Source organism: Theobroma umbraticum, unplaced genomic scaffold (assembly GCF_002168275.2).
Source record: "Theobroma umbraticum cultivar Fairchild unplaced genomic scaffold, ASM216827v3 scaffold_55.0, whole genome shotgun sequence".
Taxonomy (NCBI): domain Eukaryota; kingdom Viridiplantae; phylum Streptophyta; class Magnoliopsida; order Malvales; family Malvaceae; genus Theobroma; species Theobroma umbraticum.
This window is the reverse complement of record NW_018397270.1, coordinates 2,890,219-2,914,759: the sequence shown is the minus strand read 5'-3', so window position 1 is coordinate 2,914,759 and position 24,541 is coordinate 2,890,219. Positions and strand designations below refer to the sequence as shown.

At 31.6% G+C, this 24,541-nt stretch overlaps 1 protein-coding gene across 7 annotated transcripts; it reads right to left on the bottom strand.

Moving 5' to 3' along the window:
* Positions 1 to 8,780: 8,780 nt before the first annotated feature.
* LOC110426266 (GPI-anchored adhesin-like protein, putative (Protein of unknown function, DUF547)) lies at positions 8,781 to 18,400 on the bottom strand. 7 transcript variants are annotated; one of them, XM_021441452.2, is made up of 13 exons: positions 17,868 to 18,400; positions 16,554 to 16,696; positions 16,322 to 16,412; positions 15,704 to 15,793; positions 15,176 to 15,289; positions 14,241 to 14,390; positions 13,539 to 13,676; positions 11,597 to 12,105; positions 11,155 to 11,254; positions 10,970 to 11,029; positions 9,651 to 9,743; positions 9,434 to 9,553; positions 8,781 to 9,327 (listed from the first exon to the last, which is right to left on the bottom strand). In XM_021441452.2, exons 2-13 carry the CDS (start codon positions 16,589 to 16,591, stop codon positions 9,007 to 9,009), a joined length of 1,824 nt encoding a protein of 607 aa, XP_021297127.1. In that variant the 5' UTR covers positions 16,592 to 16,696; positions 17,868 to 18,400; the 3' UTR covers positions 8,781 to 9,006. The 7 variants fall into 7 exon arrangements, with proteins under 7 accessions (XP_021297127.1, XP_021297126.1, XP_021297122.1 ...); XM_021441451.2 differs by lacking the exon at positions 17,868 to 18,400 and adding an exon at positions 17,201 to 17,466; XM_021441447.2 differs by lacking the exon at positions 17,868 to 18,400 and adding an exon at positions 16,828 to 17,194.
* Positions 18,401 to 24,541: the final 6,141 nt, after the last annotated feature.

Here is a 24,541-nt window from a genome sequence, read left to right as displayed (position 1 = left end):
ATTTTTAATCATATTTAGTCATGACTTGATAAAAATACTCTGAAAACTATTTCAAATAAATTAAACCATTCATCACAATTTTTTCCCATTTGTGCTTCCGATTTCTCTATCTCAACATTCTATTTTCTCTAATTTTATCGATTTCTCTTTTCGGTATTCGTCTACTATACTCCCGATTTCTCTCTCTTACGCTTTTAGATTTTTTTTTTTAGCACTTTGAAGACATCAAATGATGATTTTGATGTGCTTGAGTGAATGGCTATTATAGATATTTGAAATAGTTTTTAATTGAATCAATTCGGGATCTCGACACTAATAAACTCAAAAATTTAAAATTCATAAACCTAAGTTTTTAATAAACTTTTTTTTCGATTTTTAGTCAAAATAGGTGTTTTAGATAAAAAAAAATTTATGTTTTGATTTATAAAAACATGTTAGAAATACTTTAATCATTGTCAAATTGTTAAAAAAGTAAAAAAAAATAAAGAGAGTTGAGAGAATTTGAAGTTTTAATTTGTAAGTAACAACAACAATTTAAGCATTAAAATGTAACAAAATGTTTTTTAATATGACGTGTAACAATAATATTTTTTCAACATAAAGTATAATAATAGTATTTTTTCTTTCCACATGACGTGTAATAACCTTTTTTAATCATAGTGTGTAACATGTTTTTATACCTAACATATAACAATAGTATTTTTTTTAACATGATGTGTAACAACTTAATTATGACGTGTAACAATCTAATTATGACATGTAACATGTTTCTGTATATGATGTGTAACATAATAACGTGTAATTCTATTAAAAGTAATTTTATCCAACTTAGCTAAAATTATAAAGAGAGTTATTTTTAAAAATATTTTAATTTTAAATATTATTTTTAAAAATATTTCTTTTAAATATTACCTGTTAAATATCTATACTTTAAATACCCCTTTATCTATTATCAATGGTTGCTCCAACTTGTGCCGGACAAAAAATAAATAAACAAAGGAGTCCCTGGGGGTCTTTGTCAGCCCAATTTCGGAAAAGAAAAAGGGTGGATCAAGAATCTTCATGATTGAACAGCTTTATTCATTCTTTAATAAAGGATGCAATATACTATACTACGTGGATGTTCACATTTTTTATCCAAATTGAAAATAAAGAAAACACTTTATTTTAGTATTTTAAATTAAAACGTTTACACCTTTTGATAATACTATTATTTAAAGAATTTTTTTAAAAGCCAAAAGCAAAAGAAAGCGTGGTCTGAAATGTAGAAAAGTAAGGAATATAGACATTTAAATAATAATAATAATAATAATAATAAAAGAGAACATAATTTTGTAATATTTAAAGTTAACATAATTAAACTGGCTAAAAAGAAAAGAGTTTTTAGTATTTCAACTTGTTATATGAGTTATAGTGTGTTGTGAAATAACTCAAGAAACAATACTGGAATATAGTAAAAATTTAGAAGACTCAAGCAAATAAAAAAAATTTAAAAGATTTGCATACTTGTCTACATTCATGAAGTAATAATTTTTTTACTATTGAAAAATACAATAAAAATCTCCTTATGATTTTCTAACTTAATCTGAAGATCTCAAATATACACCATCTCACAATAAAAAATCTCTTCTAGTATCCCCGCCGGCCATGATATTTTTGCCTTCTTTATTGATTCTTTTGATAAAACGAAATAATTATTTTTTAGCAAAAAAATTATAAGCTTATAAATTTTTAACAATAAGATGTAAAAATGTTAAATATAGAAACTTTTGATAACGTATCTTATTTTAAAATAAGAGTCAAAATTAAATTCGATTGACTAAAATATTCAAACATAATCGATTAAGGTGAGATGAAATTTTATTTAAGTCTTCTAAGGAGATAAAGGCTCACAAACTAAACACATAAGTGCATATGTCACAGTTCACATTTTGAATTTAAAAAATATACTTGATTAAATAAAAGAATACTCTTACTTATAAAACCTAACACACAACTTTTTCTCATGCAAGGGTTCTATTTGATTGGATTCAGACGTCAAAGAAAGAGACCGCAGCGTGGCTAGCCATGTTGCCCTGAAAGGATTAGTCAAGCTTGCGGGGTTGGTAACCTGACCCCAAGACCTTTAATTACACGTCACTCTATACATTGACAAGAAAATTTGGTATTGCCGAATCCCGTCTAATGGTTTTGTTGGGACTTTGGAGTTGCAAATGCAATTGTCTGCTTGGTTGAATTCAGGAGTTTGAACTTTACATTTCGGCACACCCTATATTTCCTCTTTTGCTCATCTCTTTAGCCTGTCACTGTGTTGCCCTTATATTGCCGGTACCGCCACTGTTCGTCACTTTTGAGACTGTGATAAATATGCAAATGAGCTCAATTTATATGACATGACATATGATGTAGCCATTTATCTCTGACTCTACTTTACACTCATATATCTAAACTGGTTGATGAGACTCGTGGTATCAAGAACTGTGTCATGCAATATATATTTTAAATCAAATAAATAAAAATTTTACATGGGCAGCGGAAGAAAAAATAAATTAAAAAATACAAAGGAAAAAATATATATATTATGATAAAATTACTGGTTACATGGGCTTTGAGGATATTAAAATTTAAAAATAAAAATAAAAAATTTTGTCTATCACATCTGTATCAATATGCAAAGTATTATCCATTTTAATTTATTAATGTTACAATTTTATCTCACAAAACACGTATTGCAAGTTGAAAATAGTGAAAAACTTTAAATATCTAATCTCATTATAATAAGACATGATCGATATGGGATTCATGGCCCTCCTCTTAAACTATGATATCCTTTCTTGATGTGAGATTTGATGTCATGATCCCAACAATGAATCATTAATCCCACATCAGGGCAGATGCCATGATGTTATGGCCCCTAAAGAAAGTTATAAATCTCATATCGATTATGTACTAAAGTAAAATTGGACATTCAAAAGTTTATATTATTTTCAACTTATGAGGTCACTTTTGTGAAACAAAATCTTGTAAGTTGGATTAGATTCCTATAGTTGGAATCAAAATTGGTTTTGGGTACTAGTAATGTCCTATTAAAGACAATGGGTTATTGTTGAAGTAATGGAAGATGTCATGGTACCGACAAAAACCATGAAAGTCAAATCATCTATATATATATATATATATTTATTATATATATATATATATTTATATATATATATGAGATTGGACATTTAAGAGATCATATTAACTTGTGAAGTTTCTTTTTTGTAAAATAAAACAGTCAGACCAACGAAATATGAGTTAAAATAGACCATATCTTACAGGTTGGTGTAGACCGTAACGTTTGATTTTTTAATAAAATTATAGATTATGTTTAAATATATATATGTATATATTACCTTACATTTTGAGGGGGGATTTGGATCAAAATAATGTTCAAATAGGGGCATTGTCATAAAAAAAAAATGGATTTCTCCCCATCTAAAAGATAACCTAAGAGGAGGGTGGTGGGTATGTGATTAGTTTTTAAAAGCCTAGATTTATGAGAAATCCAAAATTTCATATTTTCAAATTCAAAATCTCAACCAATCCAAGATGGCAACGAGTACCGTAAGGCATATAATCCTCTTATTTTCAGATTGTAATCTGATGCATCGTGAATCAAACCATGCACCCTAAGAAATCATGGAACTCTCAACCATTTTGAAGGGCGCATCATTTCCATTTCCTAAATGATTTAATCAATTGCCGCCTCATCTTGTTAAAGGGCTGTCACGTTGAAATAGAGCACCTTGATGCATATTTTTCCTTTTTCAATTCCTTTCTACTTCATGACTAAATTTCCATATGATGGGAAATGCGTGTTGAAAGCTTTTTAAATAAAAGTTGTGTACTTTCAAGAGAAAGATGGCAATTTTAGATAGCTTAAGTAATGCACAATTATGCACAGAAAAGAAAACAAAAAGGTTTAAAGTCATGCTATGCAGGTTTAACGATGTTCCATTTGAAACATGTCTATGGTAATGGACTAACTATATGAACACATTGTAGCCATGAGCATCCAAAGCAAATTGCCGGCCATTAGACCTAACCCTACCATGCATCATCAATATTCTTGTTACGATTGCGAGGCGATTACTCTCACAAAATGACAATTTCATCTCTACCACCTCATCAGCTAGATTCACGAGGCCATAAACTTCCAAATCGAACCTGCCAATACATGAGAAAACGACTACAAAAAGGGTCACCCCCTTTGTTAGAGACAAAGCTAACTTTTACTATTATCGTGCGGCTTTTGATTGATGAACGAATTTATTACTATAAAATTAAACGATATAAACAAGAAAGAAACTGGTTCAAGTAGTTCAGCTATGACCAAATGATTCATCATATTGGAGTCATGTTTGCATCCCATAATAATATATATATTACCATCAGAGGAAACATCTTCGTCAAACAAACCAAACCCTAATTTTTGTACCCCATTTTATTTGAGAGGTTGAGTAACAAATTGGATGATATTTAGATCGATTTGGAAGGGACGTTTGAGATTAGGAGGTACGTGGTCCTGGGTTATGGTTAAGGAAGGCAAGAAGAAAAGGACGTTAAGATTTTTAATTAAGTCAAAGAAATAATGTGTGTGTGTATTAGCCGCTTAACCACTCTGCCCTTGCTAATAAGGCGAAAATAAATATAGTGTACCTTGGCAGTTTCAATGACGATAAACTAGCCAATTAGGGTTTAGGTTTGTCCTGGCACCTACAAGTTAGGAGGCAGTGGACCAACCTACTCTGAGTAATGACATTATATATATATATATATATATGTATATATGGACACACACACACACATGAAGATAAGAGAAATGGAGTGTGAGAAAAGGGTAGGGGCAACCACAGCTGAGGCAATTATGAATGCATAACGTCGGAATTCCGAAATATTTCATACACTTCCAACATATAATTCTGTGTAATTTGTTTAACAGGATATCAAAAATGAATTTTATTACTTAGTTTTATGATTTATCTCAAGTACTTTAGTGTCTAATGGAATAAATTGTTATAATCTAATGAACTTAAATGATCCATAATTTTATTTGTTTTTTGATGTAGGAGAGAGGAGGTTTGAACTCTGCTCTTTAAGTAAAAATATCATGTATCAATTAATGAGCTAAATACTTAATTGTTGAAATATCCATGGATACTTGCCAACGTATTCATAAGTTCGTATGGAACGGGATAATAGTTCTGTATATGAAGATAAAGCTAGATTAATTAATGTTTGCTATTAATGGAAGGGGCAATGGAGATGATGTACTGAGCTTCTAACTACTTGGAACTAATAATGCAAAGAAGCAAAATAGTGTGAGTAGTTCAGCTATATGATCTAACAACTCTATTACATAAAATAGAATGTCTTTGTTTATTAGCCATATACAAACATCAAGGAAAGCATCCTCTTCAACAAACCCATTATCTATTTGAGGCATGAAGGACACTTGGGCCTTTCAATATTTATGCATTGTGGGAGAGTTACGTGCATACGAGAATAGAAGGTTGTTTTGGTTGATGTTATGGTTGAGATGAAAGGGTTTAAGAGAAAGTTGGTGATTAAGGTCCTTTAAGTCAACATAGGTGATGTGTTATTAATTATTTGCCTAACCACTTTTAACTTATTACAATACCAAATATTTTCACTTACTTTCGTGGGATATATAGCAATTGCTGATGTTAAACCAATTAATGTTTAAGTGGAAATTAGGAAGGTAAGGGACCAACTAACATAACAATTATATTTTTAATTTTTAATTTTCATTGCCACATAAGCATTGGACAGTGACGTCAAATACCACATTGTGGTCTGTTATCTTTTAACGATTGAATGACCAAATAATAACACTTACAAATTTTGGTGATCAAAACGTTATAGTTTAATAAAAAATTTTGATACATTAGTAACAAAAACATAATTTGCTCTATTAGATATTAACAATTTACCCTCAAAAAGTCATTCCCTAATTTTGATTGATTGATAAATTTTAATATTTGAAGTTTTAATTCGTCTATGTGGACCTACTATATGGAATGATAATTTATAATTTATTTGTTTCAGATTATTTTGGTTTATGTATTATTCTACTATGCCTACAGATTATACTACTAAATTAATTTTGTTGGTAAAAATGTGTTTTTTTGTAGTGTCTATAACTTTATGTATAATTAATATTTTAACAAAGTGACCCTTGGACTTAACAGCCTATTTGTACTTGTTATACATGTAAAATTTTAAATCAAATCAATATTCACATTATATTGATCAAAAATCTTTTTTCTTTTTAAGTATAGATACAACGATTGAAATTTTATTGTTATTAAAAATATTGTTACATATTTTTTAATTAACTTGAAATTTGGATTTTGAACCAAATAAATTTTTATAATTAATAGTTGATTTAGTCAAAATTATACTTGTCATTCTATACCATATGATATGTTGACATATCATAATAGATGCTAACGTAATATGATGATATAATCATGTCATTTTTCAACATCACATCAACATTTTTTAACTAATATTTAAATTGTGCAGGATGATTTTCCTTAGTATAATATGTGCATGCATTTACTACCTAGAAAATGGGATTAATTCCAATCTCCCTAGCTCCAAATTAAAAAAAAAAAGAAAAAGAATAAAAATCATCTATAATTATACTCAAGTTCAAGTTACCTAGTATTGATGAAGCAATATATATAAAATTGTTGACACCATTAATAAAAACAATTGCTCATAAACATTTACTAAAACAAAATGCAAAAGAATTTTGAAGCGAGGTCGAAGATTAGTTAATTGAGATTTTTTCTGGTAAACTTTTAACCTTGTAAAAGTTAGAGAAGCAAGTAAAATATGTTAACCATTCAATTCATTATTACTTGAGGGAACAAATTAAATTTTACATGTAGTTGAGTGAAAAACACAAGAAAAATTATGCGAATATTTAATGTTTAAAATTAAGCATAATATCTAAAAGAATTTCCTATATTGTTTAAGAAAATTTAAATAAATTTTTATTCTTTCATTGTATTTAATTAAATTCATGTAATTTTATTTTAAGTCAAATAAGTTTTTTTATTTTTATTTTGAGTCGAATTAGTTCTTATAATTAATGGTTAACTTATTCAAAATGTCATTTGTTGATGATATGATCATATGATAATACACCATGTAAGTATAAAATAACAAAAGACATTTTCACTAATTGAGTAGACAATTACTAATAAAATGTTATTTGATTTAAAATAAAAATATAAAAATTTAATTGAACTTAATAAAAGAATAAAATTTATTTAAATTTTCATAAATAAGTAAGAAAAATTTTCAAATATTATGTCTTGAAATTTTTTTTTTAAAAGATATGTCTTAAAATTATTAGTAGGTATTTATTCATCATCATCATTGTCGTAGTCATCATCATATTTTTTAGATTTAAAATGAAGAGAATTCGAATTTTACTTTTTAAATAAAAAAATTATACATTAATCAATTAGCAAAATGTTTAAGTATAGTCATCGTTATAATCATCATCATCATATTATTATTTTTTAAAAAAAATTTAAATTTAATGAAAAATAATATATAAAATATAAACCCTTTTGGGGGGCTAGATTATGTTCTGTCTGTTATAAGCCCAAGTTTTATAGCCTTTCAAAAGATTGTTAGGATCTTAGGGTGCCCTTGCCCCTTGTTTGAGCAAGTCCGATAAGATGAAATTTCCCCTTAGAAAATTAGGCTCTTAAATTCTTGGACGCGTTGCAAGTTTTAGAGCTATAGCAGCATGCGGTGGCTGACAGGGAATGAATTGACTGGGATATTTCCATCCCATCAATGTGCATGAAACATGTCTGATATCTCCGTCTTCCTCACAAATTTTGTGGCAACTAGGCCTTGACAGGGTCAAAGTCATCAGCCAATCGCCTGTAAAATTACTGTTGATAGTGATTTGTCTTTGATTTTTGTCTTTTTGGAGCAGGTAAGTCTTGGAGGTATCTGTTCAAAGGACCCAGTGTCCACCTTTGCCCTACTCAATTCACACACGTTTTTATTCTTATATATCGTGACAAACGGGCTTGTGGAATTTGGACGCTCTAAGAATTTTGCAGTTTAATCGGCCAATACGGATTATGTTCTTGACATTTGGGGTCAAGAAACTTCAACATTGACTTTCGCTAAGAATTTTTGACCGTTTTTATGTTTTGAATCAAGATACCAAGCCCCAATCTACGGACAAACTTTTTGTCATGCGTTCGGCCACGGCTGCAATGGGAGTTGCATAAAGAGGTTGGACTACTACACCAGTACCATAGATACATTAATGGACAAGGACCCGAGCTAAATACAAATTAGGCCCAAGAGTCGTTCAACCACTTGCACCACAAACCTATCTAAGCCTCCATCATCTGTTGTTCCTGGTTTGCTTTCTCTGAAATTTCCCAATTAATACTTGTTGAGTCTTGAGGTCATGTTAGAATTGGAACATTCAGAATGCTCACATAATGGTTGTATGTTATAAGTGATGGAAGTGAAGAAAGTGGTGGGCATTTCGTATCTTGTACTCTGTCACATGTAACATAAGGCATTTAATTTATTTTCCAACCATGTCAAACAATACAAACATCCAAATCTCTTTATTTACCCTGGATTGTCAGCAAATGATATGTCCCAACAAGTATTTACCATCATGGACAGCTCTTTATTTACTTCTAGTAGCCACGAAGACAGTGTACACCACCCAAATAAGGATGTCATTTTTATTATTTCGGTACTGGAATTATGATATCACTGGATTCAAGGGAAAAGGACAAAACTGCAATGAACCTTGTCTTCTCTCAAGGATGCTAAGATTCACATGGACGTGAATACAACCTAATTTTTGTAGCTAGCTTAGTATTGTGTATGGTTCAAATTAACAAGAAAGGCTGGGTATGGATGTTAAAGCTAATATAGACATCATTGGAGTGAAATTTTGTCAGGCAGGAACAAGTAACGGAAGCGTGAATCGAAGGGAAGAATGCCACAGTTACGGGAACCAAGAAGGCTTTGCCTCCTTTGTGATATGCATTGCTCGACAAAGGCAGCCTGGTGGGATGGAAGGTAATGAGATATCCATACAGCCAAATTAGAATCGTCCACGAAGCCCTTTGCAAAGCAGTGCAGTAATTTTGGAACCAATAGCTTCCCCTTGCTGCTAACCCCAACCGAAGCTCTTATAAAATCATGCTGAGCTTCTTCAAGCTCCTCCCTAATATTCTTTGCAGTGTAGATCCTCACCTGGCATTTGCAACTCACCTTCATGACATCTAAAACTCATGAAGAACCAAAATTATGTGCGTATGTGTGTGTGTGATTAAAAAGAGGAAACAAAAATTGAGATTACCGCAGGTGATGAGTACATCCCACTACTGAGAGCAAAAGATACAAGTGGTTCATACGTATCAATTGCGGACTTGCGTTGCTTATCTGACACCTTCAGTTTGTGAAGGGCAAGAAGCAAAGCCTGACAAAAGTTTTTACATTTATTACCAGCATTAGTTAGTGAAGTAGGAAAAGCAAATAAAGAAAACAAGCACAATATCATCACAGAAAATCCATACAATTTGCGGTCTATGCAAAGGTGGTTTCATCCTCAGAATGACATATTCGATTGCAGCTGCACTGAAAGAGTGGCCTCCAACTGTATATGCTGCCTGGAAGAGTAATACCTTTCATCAGAGGAACACTCCAAAAAATATCAGTTAATTAAATCGACAATCAGCTTGCAATTCTCCATTTGAAGTCATGCTCCGATGTTATTACATGTACAAACTAAGAAGAGACTCTAGCAAGGACAACGGAAGCTTATTCAACCATACAGACAGAAGAGAAATTGGAAACAAATATATAACAAGAAGAATCTCAGAAACTCTAGAGATGAGATCTCTGATGGAGATACTACCTTTTTTTTTTTTGAAATGCAATGAAGATACAACTTAATTGTTTATTGCGTTTGAACCATGAAGTTTCTCCAAAGTACTAGCTTTGAACATCAGGATGCAAACATATATAAAGAGTTTTATCTAAATTATTGTTTTAAAATTTCTTCCCTTTCATTATTATTGCTTCTTTTACAACGAAAACTCTTTAACCCGGATTGTGTTAGCTGGACTCAGAATACTTAACGCATAAAAATTGGTACTAGTAATAACTTCGGCTTTGGTGGAATAATGAAATTTTGCATTAAATAAGCAAATACACTAATCAAAAATTACTTTTCCACCTATGGGAAATTCAGAATAGTTGTATAAAGGACACTAGAAGGTAGATACCCTAATGCAATAAGATATTCCATATGATAATGTTATAACAGGCAGGCATCTAATATTGAACACAAAAGGCCACACACAGCCTGTTGTAAAAGATTAATCATTCAAAAGCCCGGGACCAAGCAGCTTGGGTTACTTTTTTGCTTCCTCAGCAGTCTTCATACTCTACAACACAATTAACTGTATCTACAAGTGTATCTTGACCACTGAATCAAAATTAATTGACTAAAAGCTACTAGAGCACTCTCCAAAATAGTAAGGGGATTAGTCACAAGATTGTGAAGAAAACAAATAATAGCAGCACAGTTTGCAATTCTGTGCCTGTCAATGCATGGAACATTTTAATATGTCAAGACAAGGCACGGACAGCATCATCAAGCTGACTATGGCACTAAGATGCACATGATGGCAACCAAACTAAGTGTCCTGGAGATTCCCTGGATGATATATCATACACAACAGAGAGTAACCTCCTTCCCCCTTTCTAAAGAGGAAAATGGCGAGTCTGAGTACCAAACTAGTCACAGATGCTACAAGATAATAAGATAAACAAATAAAAGTAGGAAATTAAATTTAATACACATTCAGAGGACTCAATCAGCAATTCATACCTTTTGCATCAAGGAGAAGAGCTTCAAGTCGCTTCTTGGAACTCCATACGCTAAGTAAGCCTGTCCATAATGTAGACAACACGGAACAATATTGTCAAGCTCAACTTGTCATTTACAAGGAAACTCCACTATTCAAGGGATGTCATCACAAAAATCATACTCGCTAAAGAAACAAAGAAACCCACATGCATAATTAGAGCATTATACAAGTTGATCCAGAAGGCAAGCTGCTCATTGCTACTCAAGTGTATTGGATTCACTTTGGCTAGCTGCTCCACGAGTATTCTGCTTTCCAAACAATTAAAAGCAAAACAATACTGAATCAGCTATAGTCGTAAACAACTATTACTCTGAAAAGAAAAAATGTATTTTAGAGGTTTTTAATTTACAAGTTTTTTAACAAACATCTTTTTTATTTTTGAAAAAGAAAAATGAAAAAAAAGTAAGATCCATATAGAAAAAGAACATATTAGACATTCTAGTCATAATCACTACATACTAAACCTATTAGGCTAAATCCCCATTCTACCCCTTATAAAAGTAATTCTCTAGAATTTCAAAATGCTCATTTGATAATCATTTCTGGAGAGAGAACTTTTAAACAAAAAGGTTTGAAAATCATAATACCTGAACCTCCTTAAGGCCCCTGATGCATATTCTAATTGCTTCTTCCCAACTGACATCCAAGATACTTCAGTCGCTAAACTATAGTTTCCAATTTCAGCCCAGCTTAATTTTCCACGTACTCTATAGGGATCAACGGAATTCTCTGAAGCCAAAACTTCAGAGTTGCTTTGAATATCAATTTGAGGGCTCTGCACCCATGATGGAATCATCGAGCGTTCAGATGATGACCACCATGATGAATTTGAAAGATGACCCCATGGTGATAGAGTTGAGCTGTGGCTCTCAAGTGCAGATGATTTGGAAGGTATAGCTGAATCTGCAAGAAATATGAATATATTTCTCATGCATCTTACCATCTCTTCTGATAATTGGTTAGGGTGATCCCAGAGGCCTTGAGGTGGTATGCCTCTTGCAATCTTCTCAAACTGTAAAGGTTGACAAGATTTGCCATCCGTCTTTGCAGATATTTTCTTTCCATCAAGATGAAAAAGTGAGTCCACTGCATTCTGCTGTAAATTATAATTATTAAAGGCCTAATAAAAAACCCTCTGCAGTTTTTGGTACTAATCATCAGTAAATATAATAATTTTCATATCTAAGTACGGATGACTATGAAACAAGATGTGAAAATAAGATCCATTGACAGAACTTTAAATTGTTCCCAAGCTTGTCCTGTTGAACATTTAATCTCATCTCTTTGTAATGTATAAGACCTCATCTTCACCCTACTGGGTCTCAAAATGGTTTAGTTGTCCAAATGAAGTGTGGTATTCATTCTTCCAACCTGGTCTGTATCTAGTCATGTTACCAGTTAATAGCTTCCATGTATTGCAAGCTTCTTTTGCACCAGTATTTCATGTTGCAATGATATTCAATATTCTGTACCTCATTCATATGAATGGCCACTTCCAACTTTAGGTAAGCTGACTTCTCAAACATAAAAAGTTTCTTCTAAAGGGTAACAAATCTGTGACCTCTAGAACTAGCGTTGCTGGAGAAATCCTCCCAACAACTTCTTTTGCAAACAAAAGAATATTTTTATTCACATCAACTTGAATACTATCTGCTTCCATTTCAGTCTGTCTACTGTCAGCATCACACTTCTGGATCAATGGACTTGTGATCCAGATAATAAAGCAACAAAAGTCAAAATAGGGTTCCAAGAAAATCTAGGTTTTATTTGATGTTAAACGTATTAGGGCGTTATTAAGTTGTGATAGGTATTATTTTTGTTTCTATAGGACACAATGTGTTTTCTACTTCTTTTATTTTATGTTTTCTTGAGTTTGTGTCAGAGTATTCTGGTTATTTCCAGATAAGCTAAAGATTTCTAGCCTTGGTTTTCCTACGACTTTCCTTGTGTTATTAGGTTCTATTTATAGTTCAGGAGTTGCTTTAAGCACTTATAATAGTTTTCCATTTGAATCTCAAATCCTTACATGAATAGGATAACTAGAACTGCATAAATAAACAGCCATGTAAGCCTTTTCAATTAATAGAGAACAAGTTTATGAGAATTCCAGTAGCTAGGATGCTTGATTTAGGATTATTCAAAATACCCTTAGGCTTTTTGAGCCAGTAGGTGTGGAAGCCCAAATCTTTATAACTACAACCACATCAATATATAGAGAAAAGCATGAAAAGAAACAAGGACCATATGGGTCATAAGTATTACTACTTAGAAAAATTACAAAGCAAAATTTTGAATGAATAAAATGATAGGTGACATGTAATTTTCCTAATTCTGTTCACAACTTCAATCCAGAACTCAGAATTTGGTTATAGAATGTAGGTAGGCCAAATTGTTATTGAAGCTTTCATTTACGAGAATGTCAACTGATCTGCTTTAAAGATGGAAGCAATTTTGAAGTATGACACACCATAGCTGTCAAAATAGTTATGACGTTGAAAGCTGTAAAGGCATGAGGAAGCTAAAATATACCTCTCTTACTGACTCCGTAGAAGATGATTCACCAGTAGACTCTGTTGGTTGGTCTGTAGGCTCTTGGCATGAGTTATCTTCTGAGGAATGATGCAGTTCAGAATTTGAGTGCTTCAAACACCTTGATGAAGGTGAAATCTGGATAACAAAAGAAATTTTTATATTTACGGCCAAAGCATGAATACATGCAATACTTTTTCGATGTCACTTTCATATTATGCACCATTATATTTATATTTATAGTTAAAATAATATCTACCATTATGAAATTGGGAGCTACTTCTCAGGTAAGGAAATAATTAATAAGAACACAAGCAAAGTACACTTACATGAGTTAATGCACATTCAGCTTGTGAGTGGGGTTGTAGGAGGAAAAAATATGTTGATTACTATGAGCACAAATTAAGGTTTACAAACTATATGAAAAGTCTCAGATTTTATAAGAAAAAAAAGGAAAGAAAAGATACAATTCTTGTAAACAAAGTTTAATAATATAGTAATTTCATCAAATGAAATACTGGAATGATTTTAACAGATTAAAAACAACTTTAACCTTAAATCGTTGGCTTGAACATATTATGGAACAAGCATAATTTAGAAAAAAAAAAAGTTGAATTAATAGAAAGAAATTTTAGTTATAAATTATGTTTTGATTAAAAGTATTAGCTACCAGCAGTTTGATATTTGCAGAGAAATACATACTGATGGAGAAAATGAATGCCTCAAACGGTATTCAGCAAGCCTCCTTTCATTTCTTTCTTGACTAAGCTGGAAATGCAAAGAGACCATCTCTTGTTCAAGTTTTGAGATGGTAACCTCCAATACTGCAATATGAGATAGAAGCTCCTGAGCCTGTAAGAAAATGATTAACAATCTTTTAAATGTTGAGAAACCACTTCACAATTTAAAAGGAATGCCTAAACTGAATGAGTAAGGTCATGAATAATTCAGTGGATTTAATTAGCAGAAACCAGAAAGAAGCAGAGAGAAGCATATAATTTAAGCTCCCTCATTTGATCCCAGATGGCTACTTGTAAGGAACCAATGAAATGGAGATGCTTATAGCAGATCCAAATTTCCTAAATGTTGGTAAGCCTGAAACTTTTATATTATGAGGAATCACCTTCCCTGTTTTCACACCCTCAGTAGGGCAGCATTATGCTAACAATGCATGTAACAGGACAATGGCTTAGATGACACTTTTAGCACCAATTAAATCATCCAGACAACTGCTAAGTGCTATATAATTGAATAATGATATGAACAATCAGCTTTTGTGGAATACAACAGTCCAAATTGCAGTCAGAAAGTTGTGGCATAAAATGAATAGGGGTAACATTGATTAATAAGAATAAGAGGTCAAACTATCTATATCTTTATTAAAAAGTAGAGTACAAAAAGTTGTTATTGGTATTACAAAACAACACCTATGCCACTTGCCCAACCGCATATAACATACTGCTTTGAACTTGCAAAAGAATTTGGTACCCAAACTGTCACCAGAAAATAGGAAAATGACAGATTTGTACAGTCTATAAAGGCAAAATTGCAGCATACATCTGAAGGCGCCAACATCCTGACAAGATCACAAAGTGAAATTACCAACTGCAAGTAAAGATTAAAAATAACTGACATACATGGTGCGGGAGGCATGAAGGAATTGACAATTCTGTAGCATTTTTCTCTATAGCATTTTTCAGAATAGAATGCAGTTCTATCTCTTCTTGCAGCTTTTGCTGTAGTTTATGTACCTGTCAATATTTTCAGAAGAATAGAGTTACAACAACAGATTATAGATTTAACCAACAGCCTAAGCATGCATTGTGTTCAGTTTTGAACCAGGGTAGGAACTAAAACAGGTAGATTATTCCCAGAAGACAGCAAATTAAAACCAAGAGCAGCTGAAACTATCAGACTTGTAGAAGAATGCCATCAGAGACCAGAAATAAACCTCAGGAGCTCAGCCAGTAATTTTCCATTCCCAGTATCAAGTTAACATAGATAAATTCATTGCCTATTAAAAATAACAAATTTCATCTCAGACATTATCATGAATGCTGCTGTACAACCATTTCAAGCCACCTAGCATCTGTTACAAACCTATCATCTTAAGTACCTAGCATAATGCAGTAGATAAAACATTATCACATTTGAGAGATGCTTACATCCTGCTCGAGCTGAAACCTATAAGGACAAGAATCACTGCTTTTAAAACATGATTCAACACTTCCAGTCTCTTTGCTATAATTCCTTCCCTGAATAAATCACCAAATTCACGGTAAGAATCAAATCTAAGCCAAATGACTTATCCTAAAATAAGAACAATTTATTACCATAATATGCAACAAAAAGGTGGCAAATGATCAAATTCAAAATTAATAGAAATTTTAAAATAAAAATAGTACTCTACAAGTAATCCTGTTCTAGCCCTTGGAAAAGAGTAAAGGAAAATTCTTAGGAGTCTTAATTGAAGTCGACCAATAAACAACATGAAAGGAAATGCATGTTTTTCTCCTCTGCAATGGGTATCATTACTCAAAACTCTGAGTAAGATTGTAGATATTTGATATTTCATCAGAACTGCAAACTCTGATTATCAGTACTATATTGCAGCACTAAAATAGTAGAAAATTAAGTGAAGATTGACTTCAACAACTGTCAGATGGCAGAGAAGGGGAAAAGAAGAAAAGCACATTGTTATGACCCACAAAGACTTCGTTCCATGGATGCTTCACTCAGTGTTTATCAACAATCACTAAAGCGGCAAGCACACCAGCACTGACCTCAAAGGATGAGTTACTGCTTTGAAGTTCTCCGACAATGTCTAACTGAGATCCTGCCTTAGAATGTGAAGAGTTGGAGATAGAATCATTTCTGCAAAAACAGCCATTCAAAGATAAAGAAATAAAGAAAGAGAAATACAGAAAACCATGAGAGAAACTAAAAGCTCCATATGTAAGCCATTAAGGGAAGAAGCAAGTAAGCAACAAAGAAAATAAGCGATGCAATCCTTACTGGCATACGGCAGATTGCACAACCGACGAGTCACACATCCTGTGATCATGGGCTTTGGCTTTTATCAAATAAAGCAGACCCTGGAATTTCCGCAGTAGCTTGGCTTCTATATCCCTCCCATATACAAACAAGCATCATAAATCCTGCAGATTCAATTCAAAAATCAAAAGCCTGTTTTTCTTTTTACTATATTAAATTCGGGAAACTTAAGCTAGATTTTGTCGTCAATAATCTTTTGGAAGAATGAGTTTTTCTAGACAAAGTACTGTGTGACCTGTGAATATGCGATAAGGACAAACAAACTCAACGAATGCACAGCTACCAGTCATTTTCAACAGAACCATACAGATCAAAAAAACGAAACCTGGTAGCCTTGAGTTAAGTCACACACGAACAACGGATATCCAAATCAAGATCACTTCAGAAAAGAATAAAAAGGGTAATTTGTAGAAGACAATGTATAATTGAATCTAGCTTTCAATAATGAATTGCATTTCCATTTCATGAAATTCAGAGATAAAGCAAAAGCTGAGCATATAATTGCGCCAAAAGGAAAACCAAAGGAAAAAATATAAAGGAAAGGCAACTGGCTAAATGCAAAGAACATGCAATTATAAAAAGAAAAGAAGAACGTGGGGTTGTCTTACTGCTGGTTATGGAAGACAAAAGTAGCTTCCATTGTGACTAAAAACAAAAGGGGAAAACTTGAAAAGTTAATCAAAGTTGATTTAAAAGCAGAGAAGTTGGTTTGCTTTCATATCCATTAAAAATGAAAATGAGGGTTGATGGATGAATGGATAGACTAAAAGAGCGACCAAAGTTGAGATTTCAAAAGTTGTGGGGCAAACAGTAAGTCAAAAGAGAAAAGCAATGCCAGGTTTTTCAGTTTTTCACTTGGTAAAAAAGCTTCCAATCTAAACGACAATGCTGAAACAAATTGGTTCAAAGAAAATTATAAAAAGTAATAGAAGAACAATCCAAAGGACAGATCCTAGTGGTCCCTTTTTTCGTTCCAAACACTAGTTTTTTCCATTTTTCCTTTTTTTGTTCAGTCTGATCACAACTCACATGCTGACCCCATCAGCCATAATGAGTTCCTTTTCCCTTCATGCATCTTTCTAAACCACACAAAAACGAAGACAATAAAACAACACCAACCCATTTTCAACCTTTCAAATACAGAAAAGAAACAATTTTTTTCATTCCAAAAAAAAAAGTAAAACATCTTTGATCCTAAAGACTAAAACCCCAAAAGCCCATTTCTAGTGAAAATGAAAAAAAAAAAAAAAGAAGAGACTTTTGACGAAGAAACACCTCAAAGATCCGAGCTTTCTTCAGACTTGGAAAAATAAAATAGCACCCAAATAGCCTAAATCCAACTTGAAACTGGTTGTCAGCTCTTCTGGTTCTTCTTCAGCTTTGTTTGTCAGAAAAAAAAGAATGCACTCGTTTGTCAACTGGGTTCTTCTTATTCTCTCAAATTTTCTCTTGAAATTCAAATGTAGAGGCTGAAAGAGTCAATTACACAGAGAAAAGTGGGGTTGAAAAATGACAAAGATACAGTTGAGCTAACAAAGACGAGGTAAGAGAGATTTCAAACACAGATAAAACAAAAGAGAGTAGAGAGAATCTAGAACAACTTCCAAAACATGTAACTTTAAAAAATATATATTTGTCTACTAACTCAAAATCATGTAAGAATTTTAAAATGGATATGGATTGTGTCTGTTTCCGGACAGAAGCTAGTGAACTAGATGGGTGATGCTTTTGCTGTGGCCATGAGTTACAGACAGGACACGGCATAAGACTCCATATTTTCAGAAATTTTTGTTTCAAATTTTGAAATGTCGAGGAGCAGCAAGAGATTATGCGGTTTTTATGATTATCATGATGATGATGATGGCCGCTTTCTCATTTTGTGTGACATTTATTAAGCATTTAATATGTAATTGCGTGCCTCTGCACTCTGTTGTATTTTGGAATTATCAATAAAAAATTTAACACTTCTTTTTTATTATAAAGTTTTAAGTGATAATTCACGTATTCATTTAATTTCATTTTATCCATAATCTCGTAAATTTAAATCGTATATCAAGTTAATTCTTATAATCTAATAAATAAATAAATATGTTCCTTTTCTTAATATTTGAGTTTTCTTTACAGTTTAATAGTTTTTTAAGTTATATTTTTAATCTTTTATACTGGATTTTATAGTTTTTAAATGTTAATAGGGTTATATTTTATACACGTATATTATAATAATAACAATATGAATTTTATAAATATTGTAATATTATATTATAAACTCATTTTAAGAAAAAAATGCTATTGTAGATAATTATTAACTAATAACTAGAATTAATAAATTTTTTATTTTTAACTTCCACTAATTTTACTAAAAATATTTTTGTGGGATGATTTTTGGGTTTTTTTTATAAAATACTATTTTTCACTGCTTCATTTTGTCATTGTTAATATATTATTATTTATTATAATATTTTTATAAAATATATTTAAATTATAGTATCATTTTTTGTAAAATATATATCTTATTGCTGTTGTTATTATTATTACTATTATGTGTATATAAAAAATTTCAATCAAATAAAGAAATCTCAAATAACATTTAAAGTCTATTAAACTCAATATAAAAAAATCAAAGTAAGGTTTAAAAACTAAAAAATTACCTAATATTAAGAAATCAAATGTTAAGAAATAATCATTACTTTTTTAAAACTATAGGAACTAATTTAATATGCAACCAAAACTTTAAGAATTAGGAGTGCATTAAAATTATAAAAAAATTATACAAAAATTAAACTACGTATTGTTGTACACATAGCTGAAACGTAGTAGCCATGTGTCTAATGGCGAAATCAAGATTTCATGCTTAAGGAACGAAAACAATATTTATAAAATAGTTATAATAAAAATTCAATATTTGTAAAGATAAAATTTTAAAAATTTTAAAAAACAATAAAAACATTATAAAATTTTAAAACTTTAAGGGGCAGAGCCCTTACTAGCCTCCCTCCCGCTGCCTCTGCATGTGTTGTTAATTGTCAGTTAACGATTATGTTGAGGAAAATACTTATAAAAAGGTTTTTTTATTCTAATACTAGAAATATAGATATTAATAAATGATTTTTTTTTTAAGAATGAGAATAAAAATGATATGACCCAAACTTTGAAAGGCACAAATGCAATTTACTCTTTCTGTTAGCATATTAATTTTTGTTTAAGACTTTCAGTTTCAAGACTTTAATTCATAATTTTGAAAAATGGGTTTGAGTTTATTTGATGATATTGTTATGCAAAATTAGTTTACAAGTCTAGCGGTTCAAAAAGTGGCTTGGATTTAGATTTTTTGTTCTAAATGTTATAAGGAAAGAAATGGCATAATATTTAAGAAAGTTCTTAAACTATTTAAAAAATTTTAAATAAATCCTTAAAGTTTTATTACATTTAATTAAATCTTTATATTTTTACTTAAGCTAAATAAGCCCTTATACTTTTATTTTAAATCAAATAAACTATTATAGCTATAACTTAGTTTGATTTGATATTATTTTGATATTGTTTGGATAAGATTAATTTGCAATAATTTTAGTACTTAGTAAACTTTTAGATCAATTCCCTGTGGGATCGATACTCTACTTACTAATATATTGTTTATTCGATACGTATACTTGCGTAGTAGAATTTTAACTGACAGTAGGCATTCAATTATAGTCTGTTTTAATGAAAAATATAAAAAAAATCAACTTAAAATCAATTATTAGATTATAAAACCATTTAAAGTTAGTAATGATTGATTTAGTCAAAATACCATTTATCATATTATGTTTTTTTTGAAAGATGAGTTTTTATTAATGATAAGCTGGAATGCCGTGGGGAGTCTTTCAACTTGAGATTTGGAGACCCTGTGGTAGGGAAGCTATCATAGGAAGAGCCTGTTCTGAACAATTACAAAAGGAGCAGCGGCTCAAGGAGCATTTGGCAGCATCTAAACACGGATAATCTCAAAAACAAGTAGAGTTCTGGATAAATCCCTAAATAAAAGTCTAATACTAGTAAAACTCTATCCGAGTGATAAGATAAATGAGTGTTTTAAAACAAACCACCGCCCACCGTGGAGCTCGAACCCAGAGATAACCTTTTAACCGACACAGCAGTATCATAGATGCACAAGGACACAAACAAGAAACAGAGGCCACACGCAACTTCTTCCTGATCGATTAAGTTCTTTTTCTCTATCTCTTGCTCGACGGCCACCCTTTCATGCTGCACCGTAGGATGCACCAGACCCAGATAAGAATCAGTGCACGTCAGAGCCCCAAACACAATAAATTAGTCATAGACATTCAACAAATCAACCTGACCCAGCACCGCTCCTTGGCAAGGCTATCAGCAAGTTGATTAGTTTCTCTGTAGATGTGTTTAATGTCCATTTCTTAACCTCCTTCTTCAACCTTTCAATGTGCAGGATCCACTTCCTAAGCCTCCAAGGAGCATCAGATGGGTTGTTAGTCCATTTGACAGCATTTTTTGAGTCACTTTCAATAAACAAAGAGTGAGTGGCGGCCCATTTAGAACCAGCAAAGGTCAAGAAGGCCTCCCTAATTGCTCTGACTTCTGCCACAATAGCATCTTCCTATAGCTTTTGAGAAGACAATTTTAGTGTTTCCCTCTTCATCTCTCATAATGCCCCAATCCCTGCTCCTCAGGGCATCCTTTAGTTGCCCCATCCACATTATATTTCATCCCCCTTCGTGCGGCTTGCTCCACTCCTTCACAATTCTGGATCTCTTCCCTTTCTTAACCTTTGCACCCTCAGCTGGAAATCTATAAGTGTCTAAAACTGCGCCATACTCAAGGGGCCACTTAGCTTGAGCCCATGTGGCAACTCTGAGTTTAACTAAATCAAAAATCTGGTCAGCACACCAAGTAACTCCTCTAAAGACCGTATCATTCTCTACAGCCACACTGACACAAAATAGCATAAAAGGCCATGCACCAGATTTTAATCTCCCTTTCCCTGCGAAACCAGCATTCCAAGTATTAAACGAGTTGATTAAATCCTTTGGGACAACCCAAGTAACCTCCCATTCTCTACACCATCTCATCCACACTTGCCAGACCTCAGGACAATGGAGGAACAGGTGTCTAACCGTCTCAGGTTCCCTCTTACAAAGCCCACACTCAGCTCCCTCCTGGTCAATTAAGTTCCTTTTCACTAGCTCCTGCTTGACGGCAACTCTCTCATGCAGCACCTGCTAACAAAATATCTCAATATGGTGAAGCACCAGATTTTTCCAAATATTTCTCCAAGTCTTATCCTCCCCACGATCCTTCAGGAGAACTTGTTTACAAAAAGATTTAACACTGTAATTCCCTGTGGCCGATCCTTTCCATGCCACGGTGTCTTTTAGTTCCCTACAAAGGTGGAACTCCTCAATAGTGGCTTTGAGCTCCAGCCACTGATGTTCTTCCCATCCTAAAGGCCTCCTTCTTAGTTCCACTTCCCATGACCATCTATCATCTTCCCAAATACCGAACTCTCCAACAAAACCTTCTTTATTTTTAGCAAGGGCAAACATCCTCGAGTATAGATTTTTCAGCACACCTTTCTCTACCCACATGTCAGTCCAAAAGCGTATGTTGCATCCATCCCCAATCACCATCTGTAAGTTGGGTTTATCATATTATGTTACATGACGTTAATGTGTCATACTAATATATCATAATTAATAGTAATGTGATACACTAATATATCATAATTAATGATAATATGACATATAATTGCGACATAATAACATAACCATATAACATTTTTCACCTTCCACATTAATTTTATATCAAAACTATGTGAAAATAAAATGATAAATGGTATTTTAACTAAAGGCAATTAATCAATCACTAAACATAAAAACTTATTTTACTCAAAATATAAGTACAAGAGCTTGATTAACATAATAAAAAAAACTTATTTAAATTTTTTTAAATAATTTAGAGGCTTTTTTGAGTATTATACTTAATTTATACAATTATCCTAACACTAAAAATTATTTTTATGTTAATTGCATAGTGTATTGAATATTTACTATAAAAAGTAGGAATATTTAATTTCCTATTTTGATGTCATGAAAGAACACCATGACATCATTGACATGTTAACATGTAAGGCATTTTGTGGGAATATTGGCAAAAATAGGCAAGCCAAGGTTTGGATTTGTAACTTTGAAAGCCTAGTCAAGTTCACAGTTGGGTCAATTTAATATGGAAGATAGCGTATTTCATAAATGCTAACGCACAGTGGGTCCTGCTCCCTAGGTAGTTGTATCAGATTAGGTGAATCAATCTCAATCATGCTTGGGACTTTCCTTTTTATTCCAAGAATAAAATAAATTATGTATTACTTACTTAATTATATATTTAAATATATTAATGTGGGACTTTTAAGATGATCATTCCACGGATTCGAATGGACATATATATATATAGATAAATGTCTTTAGTTGAACTGTGTATATATTTTAAAATATTAGTAATATATATTAAATATATTAACAATATATTATCAATGATTAATTTTTTGATGTATTAAGTTGTGACTTTGGATATGAAAAATCTTGAATAAGTTATCTTTCCTAATTGATTAATTTCAAAATAAAGAAAAAATTGAACCCAATTGATTTATTTTGATTGATTTTTTTCGATTTGCCTTGATTAATGCTCACCCTCAAGATCCTTATTATAGGATCATTAACTTTTTTTTTTCATTTATATTCTGTGAAGGGGGTTCACCTTCTTTTCTTCTTGATTTTGCTCATTGTTTTTCATTTTTTCTTTTTCTACTTTGGTTTAGCTTTTGGAGGAGCACAGTTATAGGAGCAAATATAGTATAATTTATTATAAATAATTTATCTTTATTTACTTTTCGGGAATCACAATAGTGCAAGAAAATCAATCATAAAGAAATGATACCAATAATCCAAAACAATAATGCACAACGTGCATAGTTGGTTTATTAGAAGATTTTGGCCAAGAAAATCTTGTAATAAACCAATTATGCACCTTGTGCATTATTGTTCAATCATAAGGAAGTCAGACCCATAATCCAAAACAATAATGCACAAGGTGCATAATTGGTTTATTACAAGATTTTGGTGAAGAAAAGAAAGTAAATACCCAATTCTGATAACAGTATCTATCAAGGTTGATGCAAAACATACAGATTAAGCAATATTTGGAAAAGGCAATTAGAAGAATGAGAATGCGTATATATATATATATATATATATATATATATATATATATATATATATAATCCTTTTATGAAATAAGTTGTTAGATTTCATAAATATCATTTGGGATCAAATTAAATGCAGATTAAAAATTTTTTATGCTCGAACTAACCTAAAAGAAAGCCATTAAAAATTATTTTATCAAGATACTCTTTTTTAAAAAAAAATATTGAACTTAATACATGTGTTGTGCATTGTGATTATATAAATATTACCTCATTACTGAATTATAAATTATCAGTATTCGTGATGAGAAAATTATTGAGATCGTCATAAGAAATGACAAAAAAAATGAAGTTGAAGACGATAGTTATGTACTGGAGTTTGTCTCATGCAAAGATGTATTCAAAGCAACAATCATATTGCATAATTTTCTTTTACAATACCAAAACACCGTACCATAGCTTCTTAATGCACAAAAAAAAGTTAGAGATAAGATCCATGGAGACATCAATTTTAAGAAAAAACAAGTAATATTGGAATTATATTTTACAAAGGCCTCCTAAGTGAGTCATGTATATATATAATTTTGATGCATAAAGAGATTATTAATTTATATAACAAGTTGAACCTACATGTTTTTTTATAAATATATTACCTTATAGATTTAGCTAATTTTTAATTTATCATGTTGGTCCCAAATTGAGGCTGGTAAAAAATATTATCTAATCGAGATTATTA